Source organism: Malania oleifera, chromosome 4, assembly GCF_029873635.1.
Source record: "Malania oleifera isolate guangnan ecotype guangnan chromosome 4, ASM2987363v1, whole genome shotgun sequence".
Lineage (NCBI taxonomy): Eukaryota > Viridiplantae > Streptophyta > Magnoliopsida > Santalales > Ximeniaceae > Malania > Malania oleifera.
In genome coordinates this window covers 87,858,540-87,872,153 of record NC_080420.1, presented here as the reverse complement: position 1 = coordinate 87,872,153, position 13,614 = coordinate 87,858,540, and the positions used below count along the sequence as shown (strand labels likewise).

General features: G+C 35.6%; 1 protein-coding gene and 1 long non-coding RNA gene across 3 annotated transcripts; one reads left to right on the top strand and one right to left on the bottom strand.

The window, feature by feature from the left end:
* Window positions 1–3,881: 3,881 nt before the first annotated feature.
* On the top strand, window positions 3,882–4,433 carry LOC131154512 (uncharacterized). 2 transcript variants are annotated; one of them, XR_009136498.1, is made up of 2 exons: window positions 3,882–4,075; window positions 4,192–4,433. It is a non-coding gene; the product is annotated as an uncharacterized LOC131154512 (long non-coding RNA). The 2 variants fall into 2 exon arrangements; XR_009136499.1 differs by having other exon boundaries at window positions 4,155–4,433.
* Window positions 4,434–4,914: 481 nt separating this feature from the next.
* On the bottom strand, window positions 4,915–9,329 carry LOC131153871 (vesicle-fusing ATPase-like). Its single transcript, XM_058106321.1, has 9 exons — window positions 9,074–9,329; window positions 7,063–7,172; window positions 6,759–6,974; window positions 6,477–6,646; window positions 6,189–6,397; window positions 6,034–6,089; window positions 5,712–5,794; window positions 5,489–5,622; window positions 4,915–5,353 (listed from the first exon to the last, which is right to left on the bottom strand). Exons 1-9 carry the CDS (start codon window positions 9,327–9,329, stop codon window positions 5,166–5,168), a joined length of 1,422 nt encoding a protein of 473 aa, XP_057962304.1. The 3' UTR covers window positions 4,915–5,165.
* Between the last annotated feature and the right edge of the window lie 4,285 nt (window positions 9,330–13,614).

Here is a 13,614-nt window from a genome sequence, read left to right as displayed (position 1 = left end):
ATGACTGGGTCATGGATCATATATGAAATGCATATGAACTTGTTAGACCACTCTTATGCTCAAACCTACATTTACTATCATATGTCGTGCGTGTTAAACTCAAATCTTTCACGAGTCTTATGATATGTTTAATTTGTCATTGTTTATGAATAATCCTGGTCTGATCCTGTTTGTCATATGTTTTTTTAATTTCTTAATGACCAGTTATGAAAATTGTTATGTGCTTAATTGCCATATATCTTTAAAACAGTTTAAAATTTTTGTGCCCAACTGCTATATAAGGGGAGAGTTTTATTTAAAAATTATTTTAAAAATGGGGGAGTTCTCTTTGCTAAGTTTGTTTTAAATGATCAATCTTTTCTACTTAACTTTGCCCTTTTGCTGATGACAAAAGAGGGAGAATATTTTTGAGAAAAATGTTTATGACCATAGGGGCAAATATCTAAAGGGGCGAAAAAATATATGAGCATGTGCTTTAACGTTAAAATTAATGCATAATTTTTTGAAATGTCTTCTTTCATGAATATGTTTAAGCTTTAATGTTTATATTTCACTTTATGCATATTCTTAGGGGGAGCCTTTTCAGCCTGTACCCATTTTGCTTTGATGTGTTTGTCATCATCAAAAAGGGGAAGATTGTTGACTTTTTGAGTCTGATTCCTATTTTGGTGCTGACAAAGCACATGTTTCTTATGTGTGTATTTAGCATGTGAACAGGTCCATTTATTTAACACACACATAAGGAAACAGCGATGGAAGCTTGTAGGACTTAAAGGCTATATGATCAAGCATTGCATGAAGTCAGAAGAGCAAAAGAAGAAAGAAGAAGACGAAGACATTTGTGTTTTATGTAATTGCATTTAATTTTTATATCTTTGGTTTGTAATAATGAATGCAGCTGCATGATGTGTGTGAATGCTCAGAATGACCGTAGATAGACCCTAGGGACCAGCACATCTCACCAAAAACCTTTTTCTAAAAAGTCTAAAATCATACAGAGTTTTTGGAATAACTTTAGGGTCAAATCGGGGCTAAAATGAAGTTTACAAAGGTCGACCGACACCATATTTTTTCGGTGTCTTAAAAAAGGACCTAGAAGTGACCTTAGGACACTTACTCATGCATACCCATACTTGGTCATTTGAAATAGGGTGATTGTTGGCTTAAACAGGACCGAAATGCACAAGATGTGCACACTCGGTCAACCGAACTACCATGTACAAAATGCCCCGGTCGACCGAACTTGGACCAGGTTAACTAGTTGACCACAGTTCGGTCAACCGAGCTCTTGTAGTTCAAATGGCCCCAGTCGACCGAACCCTCTTGAAGTCAACATTTTGACTTCCTGGTCAACCGAGAGAAAAATGCACTCCAACGCTTTGGTCGATCGAGGGTCCTCGGGAGATGCCCCAATAACCTGGTCGACCGAACCTCTCAATTCAAAATGTCCCGGTCGACCAAATCTCGCTGTTTTGAAAAATTGCCTCTTCCGATTGACGGACCAGTTAGTTCATTTTGACCCTGATCGACCAAACCGCGCTAATTTGGAAAAATTGCCCTTCTTGGTCGACCGAACCTGAAGTTCAAAAATGGTCCAGTCGACCGAACCTATGAACTTTGGTCGACCGAAAGTCTTCTGATCGACCAGTGCTCTCGAGTTGGTCTGAATTTTTACCATTGTTTAACTTTTTAAAATGAGGTTAATTTTAATTAAACGTCATTAATCATTTTCTAAAATGACCTTTGTGTCCCCAACGGTCATACTTCTCACAAACTCTATAAATACCCCTTCATTACTCCAAATTAGCAACTTTGATTAGCAACTAAATTTCTCTCTAAATCCTTGGTTAATCAAAGTTCCCCCAAAATGCTTTTTATTGTTTAAAATCATTCTTTTGGGGCAAAATGTTTTTAAACAAACCTCTCCAACTCTCTTCTACTCTTTTATTTCAAAATCACTCTTGAAGAGAGCATATTTATTTCTGGGGAATTTATTTTCACATGCATACTCTCGCTTATGCTTTATTTTTGAAAATCTTTCTGAGGGCATAGCTTTGGTCTCTCCTGATTATTTTCATGATAAATATTTTAGGAGAATTTATTTAGTGCACAAATATTTATCTTGGGCTTAACTCCTAGATTCTCCAAGTAGTTTTTCATTTGCATAAATCTGTGTTAGAGAACATAGTACACATTCATCATACACATTTTATTTGTGCAAAAATAATTAAAAGAGCAAAACTTTAGGTTCTCCTATATTTTCATCGAAATACCTTTTTGGAGAAATTTTTTTATTAGGGTTTAAATTTAATTAAGCACCCTTACTCCCCTGAGTATTATTTCATATGATTGGAGTGTATGTTTTTATGAGCTTAGCGTGTACATCTCTGCTTGTATTTCAGAATCATATTTTTATGTACAAAAATGGTTTTCATGTAACGGTTCGACTCAGCCCGTTAATTGAATTGGGGAGTCTTAGTCCCGCAAGTGAGACCAGTTCGGTTCAGCCCGGAATTGAACTGAAGAGTCTCAGCCCCGCAAGTGAGACTAGTTTGGCTCAGCCTAATAATTGAGCTGGAGTTTTCCTCGCCTTGTAAGGAGAGAATGTTAAAGGCTTTTGCTCCGCCCGGTTAAGTGAGCAGGTATAGTGAAATCCTTGAAGGTAAGCCCAAGGCGGGAATGTAAGCTGGTTTGGTCGAACCTCGATAACAAATTTGGTATCGCTCTTTCTATCTTATTTAAAATTCTGCACTTTAATTTTAGCATGTGTATGAATGTTTATTTAATGTTGAAATTATTCTCATGCACACATTTGATTTAAATAAGATACTGCATACGTATATGTTTGCTTTTATTGTTAAACTTGTTTTACATACACACATACATGTTGAAAAAGATATGATCTTGTGGTAAATCGGCGAATTGTTTAAATTAGCTAAAAAAATTTTAAAACCCAATTCACCCCCCTCTTGGGATCACACAAATTCCAACATAAGTACTAAATAGTCATTCTAATTTTAAATACTTAATAAAATATAATATTTGATTAAAAATAATAAATAATTTTTTATTTAAAATATTTAAATGAACAAAATTATAAAATATTAGATGTTTTATTTATTAGTAAAATAAGAGTATTTATGCATATATTTAAGGAATGCGTTCTCTTGTTGACAGGATTTCAATAAATACATATCTTTAAAGTGTGTAAATAATTACAAAAAAATATATTCCTTTATCTTTAAAAATATATTTTCATTATTTTTTATAACTTGATTTTTTTTTCATTTATAACTATAAGAAATTAGCATTGCAATTTTAAAGGTGAAAAAAACTTTTGCTATACTTTCATATACATCACTAATAGAGATCCATACAATATAAATTGTCTATTTAACTTTTAAGCATTTTCTCCGTAATGGATTAAAATAAATTTTTTTCTAGAAATTTTAGTAGTAAAAATCATAATTATTAATGTATTAACTATTAAGTTAAAATTTTGTTTATTAAGTTATCAATTTTTACCTTATTTGATAACTAAAGAAAAAAAAAATAGATCGCTTGAAGTTTTTTTTTTTTTACCTAATTTCAAATTTAAGGTCAAAATAATGTTTTAAGACTTAAAAAAAATATTAAGAAAAAGAAATATGTGATAGAACTATATTTTCATAATTACTTTTCAAAAAAGTAAGGGAATTAAAATATTCATAATTCAGAAAAAATTTATTTTACATATGATTATTATTGATTTTTAACTTTTTTTATTCTATTAAATTACTTTTTTTTTTTATTCAATTTAACAATACAAGTTAAAATATTTTTTTTTTAAAAGAAAAATATAATGGTGGGTCTTGACTTTAAACTTATCATCTTGACTCTGAACTTATCTCATATGTGTGGAGAGGGAGAAGTCAAGAGTGGAGTGCTGAGCTGAGACAGAGAGGAGCCTCGAACAGCTGACGACTCCAAACTCCGATGCCGAAATGGAAGGCTGGCCGCTGGCGAGTGGCGATGACTGGCGGAGGGAGCCGCTGAAGGGCTATCGGCGGCCACTTTCTGAATTGCATACGAATAGGTTCAGCCTTCAGTTTTCTGCATTCCCTTTCTGAATCACATGCCCTCTATTGGTGACTTAAGTTTGAATGTTTCTATAGAAAACACCAAGGCATGACCTCTATTGCCTTGTGCTAGGGTAAGATCAAATAGGCTCCTCTCATGCTCTCTGAGACTGCCCAAAGCCATAACCCCAAATGGCTTGTGCTGAGCAACGGGGGAAGGAATATGAGGATGTAGCCCCAAGCAGGAGATTATCAGTTAAGATCTATGGCGGTGTAAGCCTTGGTAAACTTAGGGACAAAACCAGCCGATTTACTATGCCCAGCTCAGCTGAACAATTACCATTTTGATAAAGCCAAGGGTGATTTCTTGTTTAAGTTTTTTACCTTCACTTTCTAAAATTGTTAGGGAGGCACTGAATTTTAGAAACTAAATCAAATTTCAGTAAAGAAAAACTGAAAACAAATTATCTTTGTTTTACTTTGTGAGTAAATTGGTAAACAGAATTAGAAGGGCTCAATCTGTGTAATATAATATACATCCAGCTTTGAATCTACGAACAAAAATTAAATTCCACAACAGGAACATCAACTTTTTTTAAACCTGTGGAGATTTAGAATCATGAAAATGGCAAATCCTGAGTTGATACAAAATACGTTGTCTAACTTTTAGCTTTACTAATCAGAAATAGAAACCATGAAAGAAAATGATGCACTTTCCTGAGTTGATAATAAACAATGTCATTATTCAAGGAATCATGGAGAGGTTGCAGCAAAGTGGTTAAAGACAAGGTCAGCTGAAGAAAGAAAGCCTGAAGAAAGGGAATTTTCCGGACAGCAATACAAACAAATTACTATATTTGAGAAACAAATTACTATATTAAAGACCAGGTACGATTTCTACATCAGCAGAGCTACAATTCTTTGAGTTTATGACTAGTTCAAAGAAAATCTCTATTTGTTCAGTCAATAATAATGACAAAATAAAGTGGCATAATGTTTACAAGCAAATGCATTGAGGATATAGCAGTCTACAACAGATCAATTTACCATGAAAAAGTACTGTTGAAAAAAAGTGTAGAGTAATACGAGTAGCCACCGACATGAGACTCATGCCCCTCCACGCTCCTTCATATTTTGAATATGATAGAAACAATCAAGGAAATCTTTTTCAGTAATTCTGAGCTTCTCCTCCTCAAAACACTGGAAACCGTTGCTTGCTCGAACTATAGCACTGGAAAGTGCTTGTCGAACAAGGGATTCCAAGTCAGCGCCACTCCAATTTTCAGTCATTGAAGCTGAAGTTGGATTAAAGTAGCATGTAAATGATGTAATCAATAAAACACAAGTAGGAATAAAAGCAAACATAGTGGCAAAAACAAATATAAAATTAAAATAAATCAAATAAGTCTCTAATTTTTTCGATCTCTTACCAAGTTGTTTGAAATCAAAATCCAATTGAAGGATTCCTTCTTTCTGGATATTTCTTGAATGCACCTTCAGAATTTGTTCCCTTCCTTGTTCATCGGGAAAGGAAATCTCTAGATTGAGTTCCAGCCGACCGGGCCTATAAAACATGCATGGTGCCAAAAAAATTTTCATGATTCATGAATAATGTTAGTAAGGAAAGAACTAATCAATTTGAACATATTTCACCTCAATAATGCTCCATCAATTATATCGGGTCGATTTGTAGTTCCAATAAGAAATATATTATTCAAATGGTCAAATCCATCAATCTACAAAAAATAAAGAACAAATGTTTATAAACAAATACTTTTACAAAAACATACAATAAAATATAGAGTTATCCATACTAACCAGGGATAAAAACTGATTTAGAACCCTGTCATTACCATCCTCTACGCATAGACCTCTTTTTCTGCATAGAGTAACATAATTAAAACTATATTAGAAGAGAAAATACTAGCTAGCAAAAAGACATTCAATTTTTTTTCTCATTAAAAACAAAACATACTCTTGCAACCGAATCAATTTCATCAATGATAATTATATGCAGTGGACTCATATTTCCTGAAAATAAAAAAGTATAATATAGTTCATTACTTCAGTTTGTTTGAAACATACATGCAAATGCTTATATATTTCAGCATATACAATTAGGTGGCATACCATATTTTTTTTGGTCATCAAGAGCAGGCTTGAATAATTCCCTCATTTTTTCCTCCGACTCTCCTAGGTACTTGGCATAAACTTCAGGCCCCCTTACAACCCATGGACCTCGAGCATTCAGCAGCGCAGCTATTTTCCTGGAAATTAATGTTTTTCCAGTTCCAGGGGGGCCATACAATAGCACACCCTTGACATGATTTATGCTTAACCTGAAATTATATTTTTAAAGAAAAAATCAATAGAAAAAAAATTAACTTCAAATTTATACTCAGTACAAGATTTTTTTACCTTTTGCTTACGTCCGAGGGCAGAGTCCTTGTTGCAAATGCTTTTTCAAACAATTTCATGAATGTGGATGTCATGCCTCCAATGCCCAAAGAGGTAAGCTGCTCCTCCAAAATATTCACATGGATTCTTCTCCTGAACAACTTATCTTGGTCGTAGATCTGATCAATAATCTAAACCACCCAAAAGAGGGGAGACAAAATAGATTTTCTTAGTTTTCATATTCTTTATTCTAATCAAACAACTAGTGGACAAATTAGTATGAACAATACAGCTAGTAATTACCTTGACATTGCCCTCTAAGATTTCAAAATAAATTTCAGAATCATGAGTAAGCAATCCTTGGTCCACGGAATGGTGACCACAACGAGCTTCCATTAGAGTAAGAAGAATTTGTGCTCCTTTGAATTTGATGGAAAATTTCTCATCAACATGCACAACTTTCATGGAAAATGTTTTCTTGAATGCTATTTGCAGTAGTGGAGCTTTAACATCCTTAACCTAGACACACAATATATATATAGGCTTAGGAGGTTTGAGGAAGATCTTTCAATATAATGTAATACTAATAGCATGGATGCAGATATACCCTTTTGTCTTGAGACATTTCAACCTGTAAAGTCATTTTAGAAATGTTGAAATTTGGTGGGGGGACAAACCTAAAAAAGTCATGCACATTGCCCGCAATTAATATGGAACCTGTAATTAATCAAAAACTAAAATGGAAAAAAAATGGTTACGAAACTTACACTTGCACTGCTACCATCATATCCAACCATGTCTTTGTCAAGTTGATCTGCTTTTCGTTCAGAGTAATTTGCCCTTGTTTCAATTTATTATCCTTTGTTTGTATTGGTTAAGGCATCAAATATACATATATACATACACATACATGTCAAAGACGGAGAAAATTCACAATAAAAGTTTATAGTATTTGATATGTTCGATTGTGGGTGGCTGGTGTGTGTGTGTATGTGTGTTTGTATTTAATGTTGACATGCATGTATCCTTTTGATTCATGATTCATTCAAAAAATAAATTGAACCTCTGGGGAAAATTCTTCAAAAACTTTAATTGCTATTAATTTCAAAAGTTTTTTTTTTCTTTCCAACTTCTACAATGAAATCAAGCAACCTTCTAATCAAAACAGAAGTTTAAAATATCCAATTTGGGTTTGTAAGAAAGTTATCGTCTCAACGTTAATTGCTTGCTCATATATATTTTCGGAACATATTTGAGGCCTTGCCTTGGCTCAAGGATAAAAGTTAATGAGTTTGAATAGGGTTTACTCCCTCCCTTGTGGAAGGAAGTAATTTATTGGAATATTCATCTTGCGCAATTTAATGATATGATGTTGAAACAAAAATTCTACGACAACATAATAAGACAAATGAAGGTAACTTGGTTTAAAAGGATAAATGCACAACACAAAATTTTACTTATAATTTTAATTGAGCAACAAAAAAAAAAAAAAAAAAAAAAACTACCAAATACATATTCCCATCAAAATCAGAATCCAATGAAGGTGAAAAAAATCCCACACAATTTTCTTATGTCAAATACATATTCCAGTAGCAGTTCTCATTCATAGGGCAATCAAGTAATCATAGACACAAAAAAGATCTTTTCAGTACTGGTATTTTATGCATTTCATGTCATTTTCATTAACTTTATCTGAGAATCATCATCAATGTATTTCATCTTCTTCTTAGCCAATTTATATGAATTTATATGAGTTTGACATGAACTTTTTTAATATAATAGCATGATTCTTATTTCTCTCCCTCATCTACTTTTAAAACTTTTTTATTAAAATAAATAAATAAAACTGAAGTATGGGTTTTGAGCATTAGCTTCAATGTTTTTGGGCCTTCATTTTGACTTTGGTAACCTGATTAAAGGGGGGCCTCAGGCGTTGACCAACAGAGCCAAAAGGTTCAATACATCCACTTGCACAGGGAATGAAACGTGTGGACATAAACTTTTCTAGTGTCTCTGTATACATAATCACCGTCCATTATGCAAAATTTAATATGCTTTGAAGATAAAATCATTAAATGAATTTTGTGAATTTAACGTATATTTTGATGACAAAATCATTAAACGAATGGTGATAATGTATTGAAGCTTTTGAAAACCCAAACCTTAAATTTATTATTTTATTTTATTTAAAAAAAAAAAAAGTGGTTGTCACTGCAGAATCAAAAAGTAGTTGTCACTGCAGATACCTGCCAAATGACAACACTCATAAATATTTTCTTCTTTTTTTTTTTTGGCAAATAAAACAAAAGGAGAATAGAATTATAAAATGCATACTCCTATGGCCCTCTCCATCACGTTATATATATATAAAACAAAACAATTTTCATGATCTAATTAATACAACTATTTTCATGATCTGATTAATCTAAACAATTTCAGTCATGCTATTGTGAAAAGCTCACGCACACATGTACAAATAGACAACTACAGCAACAACAAGAGCAGCAGCAAGCGGCGCCAGCAACAAAACAACAACAGCAGCAGCAACATGGCAATCAAATAAATTAAATTATCCGAGCGTTAAACGTCCGTTTGTGTGTGAAATAGTTACTACGCACGTACGAAGCAGTACTGGTGAGGATATGAAACATTGAAAATGTGCTTTCCTTCAATAATAACGAGGAAGAGCGGAGCTGATCTTCTTCCCATACGCCGCAATTTCGTCGTAGCAGAAGTAGATTTATCCTCGCCCTCAAGAAGCGTACTGAAATCAGATTTAGAGACGAATACTTTGTGGCTCAAGCTCTGCTTTGGTGTTTGTGGTGAAACCGCCATGCGCAGAGGAGGAGGAGGAGGAGAAGAAGAGGATGCCATGGCCGTGAAGTTGATATATAGGAGGACGGACGAAGGGTACTGAGGACAGGATGATGAGGATGAGGACTGGATGATGAAGTTCGTAAACGTTGATATACGCTCGGCTGTTGGATGATAGAATGGCCGTGAAGTTGATATAAAGGACGACGGAGGAAGGGTACTGAGAGGACTGGATGACGATGGATCCCCTTGAGCTGTTCCGCGACGCGGAAAAGAAATGAGAGAGAAAAGGCCATTAAGTCAAATTTTCTGTAGAAAATTTTGGATGCTTATGTAATAACATTTATTAGAAGTGTCAAGCTTGGTGGAAGGAAATCCAGGCCGTCCGTTTTCATCGGAGAGATCCAATGGCTACTCCTCAAAATTAATGATATTTTGTTGACCTTAAATTTATTTTTATTTTTATTTATATTTTTTTAAAAAAAAGTAGTTGTTGTTAGAGACTTATCCACAGCAACAATCAGCGGTTCTTCACAAAGCAGTGCACGAAGATCACAAAAATCAGTTCAAATATTTCCTAAGATTCTTGATAGGTAGTTACACGAAAATTCGTTCAAATATTTTCTAGAATTCTTGATATGTTGTTTAGATATGTAATCAGGTTTAAATTCAAATGTATTCATTTGTTCCTATCTTTTCATCATTCAGTTGTAACAAGAATATGTTTTACATCTATATAAATACACGCCTATACCTGTGTTTAAGGTAAGACAGCAATTCTCCAAATATTTGAGCTTTCACATGGTATCAGAGCCTAAGTGACCAACGTCTGATCCCAATGGCCTCCTCCACCTCTGCTCTCGTTCCATCCCCACCCACCTCTCTTACTCCTCACTCCTTTATCACCATCAAGTTAAGTTGTGACAACTACTTACTCTGGCGTGCCCAAATTGTTCCCTACCTTAAAGGCACTCGTTTATTCGACTATGTTGATGGCTTACTACCGGCACCACCCACTCATATTTCCGAAAGTGACAACTCAACCCATATCATTCCAAATCCTGCCTTCCACTCGTGGCACCTTCAAGATCAACTCATCCTGAGTGTCCTTACCTCCTCCCTCACAGAAAAAATTCTATCTCATGTAGTAAAGTGCACCACCTCGCGCGAAATATGGCTTGCACTAGAACGCATGTTTTCCTCCACCTCTCATGCCCGGATCACCAATATACACTTTCAGCTCGCTAATCTCAAAAAAGCCAACCTCTTAATTGCTGATTATTTTCAGCAATTTACCAACCTCACCGATACCCTTGCTGCTATTTATCAACCATTAAACAACTATGAACTTGTTTCTTTTTTGCTTGCAGGCCTTGGATTGGATTATGACTCCTTTGTCACATCTGTGACCACTAGAGTTGAACCTCTTTCCATTGAAGACCTCCATGGTCATCCCCTTGCTCATGAAAAGCGATTGGAGCAGCATCAAGCCACAGTTGATCTAACTGTCGCCAATGCCAATTTCACATCCCGCAACACCACAAATCGTGGTAGTCGTGGCAATCGTCACGACCCTCCAAGCCACAATGAACGAGGCAATTATCAGAACATACCATCTCGGAACAACCGAGGCAAGGGGTGTGGTTGAAGTTCTTCATCCTTTTCCAACAACTCTTATCCCGTTTGTCAAGTTTGCAACAAAATGGGTCATGTGGCATTGGATTGTTATTACAGGTATGATGAACTTTACCAGTGGGATTCCTCTTAAGGCCAAGCATATGTATCAACTTCCCAAAATTCAACTGATGCAACTTGGTACCCGGACTCGAGTGCTACACATCATCTTACTTCAGAACTTGCCAATCTGAATATTAAAGCTGAAGAATACTCAGGATCTGACACAATTCGTGTAGGCAATGGTAATGATCTTCCTATTCATCATATTGGAACCACTCAAATTTCTACTCCCTCACTTAAAATTCAACTCAATAATGTGTTAGATGTTCCCCATATTTGCAAAAATCTGCTCTCTGTCCAGCGCTTCACCAAAGATACTAATATTTTTTTTTAAATTCCACCCATCTTATTATCTTTTGAAGGATCGCGCTACGGGGAAGCTGCTGTTCCAAGGCCCGAGTAACCATGGACTCTATCAAATTTCTGCCACCAAAAATAAAAGTGTTCCGTTTGCTTTCTCAAGTGAATTCTCCACTCTCTCCTTATGGCATGCTCGTATGGGTCATCCTTCGTTTCAAATTGTTCATCGCATCCTTCGTCAAATGCAAGTCCCAGTACATTGCCCCGTCATCTCTTAAAAATGCTCTGCTTGCTTGCGTTCAAAGAGTTGGAAATTACCCTTTTCCACTTCTTTAACTCAAGTTATAGAGCCTTTAGCATTGATTTATACGGATGTATGGGATCCTACTCCTATTTGTTCAAACACTGGCAATAAATATTATGTTTCTTTTTTGGATGCATTTAGCAAATATTCATGGCTTTATCCCATTCCTTTAAAAAGTGATGTTAGTCGTATTTTTCTCAAATTTCAATCATATGTTGAATGATATTTTCATACCAAAATCAAAGCTATACAATCTAATTGGGGTGGTGAATATCGCTCACTTCATAAAATTTTTCAAGATCAAGGTATCGTTCATCGTATTTCTTACCCTCATACGAACCAACAAAATGGTGCTATTGAGCGCAAACATCACCACATAGTGGAGACAAGCCTTGCCTTATTATCCCAAGCAAACGTTCCTCAACATTTTTGGGACGATGCCTTTCTCACGGCCTGTTACTTGATTAATAGAATGCCCACTCCCACAATTCAAAATAGTAATCCATATGAGGTTCTTTTCAAATCGCCACCTGACTACACTTTCCTCAAGATATTTGGTTGCACTTGTTGGCCCAACCTCCGGCCATACAATGCAAACAAATTCCAACCTCGTTCTCTCCCATGTGTCTTCCTCAGATATAGTCCTTTACACAAAGGATATAAGTGTCTCCATGTTCCCTCTCATCATGTTTATATCTCCCGTGATGTGCAATTTGATGAATTTAATTTCCCTTTCAAAAATAGCACAGTATGCCACTCTCCTCCATCTCAATTCCATCATGGTCATCTTCTGAGTCTATCGGATGCAAGGGTCTCGACAGCGGCAGCTCCTCAAAGTTATCCCTCAATGGACCATACAGACACTCCTCACCACAGCTAGCTCCCAAGCGAAACAAACACACCCAGTCCAGAGCTCTCCGTAACCTCACCTCATGCTACCGACCCAACCACTTCTCTACACTCAAAAAACTCAGAAAAGTCCGACAATTTTATTCTAGAAAACCCAACCTCTTCTCCGTCCACCACTGATGCCCAAATATCCTTAGTACACCCAATGATCACCTGGTCCAAAAATAATATCCGAAAACCCAAGCATCTTCCTGAAGACATGATCTGATACCCAATCCCAAGAGCTCTCCTTACCGAATCATCCCAACAGCCTACCAAACCTACCTGTTATACCACAACCATCAACGATCCACTATGGCGCCAAGCAATGAACGTTGAATTTGATGCATTGCTTCATAATCAAACATGGACACTGATTCCTCTTGATTCAGCTTCTAACATAATTGGCTCCAAATGGGTGTTTCGAATCAAAAGAAATGCGAATGGTACTATCAAATGCTATAAAGCGCGTCTTGTCGCCAAAGGTTATCACCAACAACTAAGTATTGATTTTGGTGAAACATTTAGCCCTGTTGTCAAGCCTACAACGATACGTACTATTCTTTCCTTAGCCATCTCGGCTGGTTGGGCTATTCATCAAATCGATATTCAAAATGCCTTCTTACATGGGAATTTATCAGAGGAAGTATATATGTCTCAGCCCCCTGGTTTTCGTCATCCCCAGTACCCAAACCATGTATGTAAATTACAAAAAGTTTTGTATGGTCTCAAACAAGCCCCCCCGGGCTTGGTTTGCTAGACTCAGTAACAAGCTTCTTGATCTTGGTTTTAAAGGTACTCGATCCGACACTTCCTTGTTTGTTTATACATCCTCCACGATCAGAATATTTGTGCTTATAAATGTGGATGATATTCTCATCACAAGCAATAAATGGTCAACTATTGATGATTTGCTATCCGCTTTACACAATGACTTTGCTGTTAAAAATCTGGGTCCTTTACATTTTTTTCTTGGTGTTGAAATGATTCAAAATTCCAAGGGCTTCATTCTATCTTAGCATCGATATATCATGGATATCCTGAAATGTACCAATATGCTAGAAGCAAAACCGGTTCAGACTCCTATGGCCATAACAACAACACTCTCGGCTTATA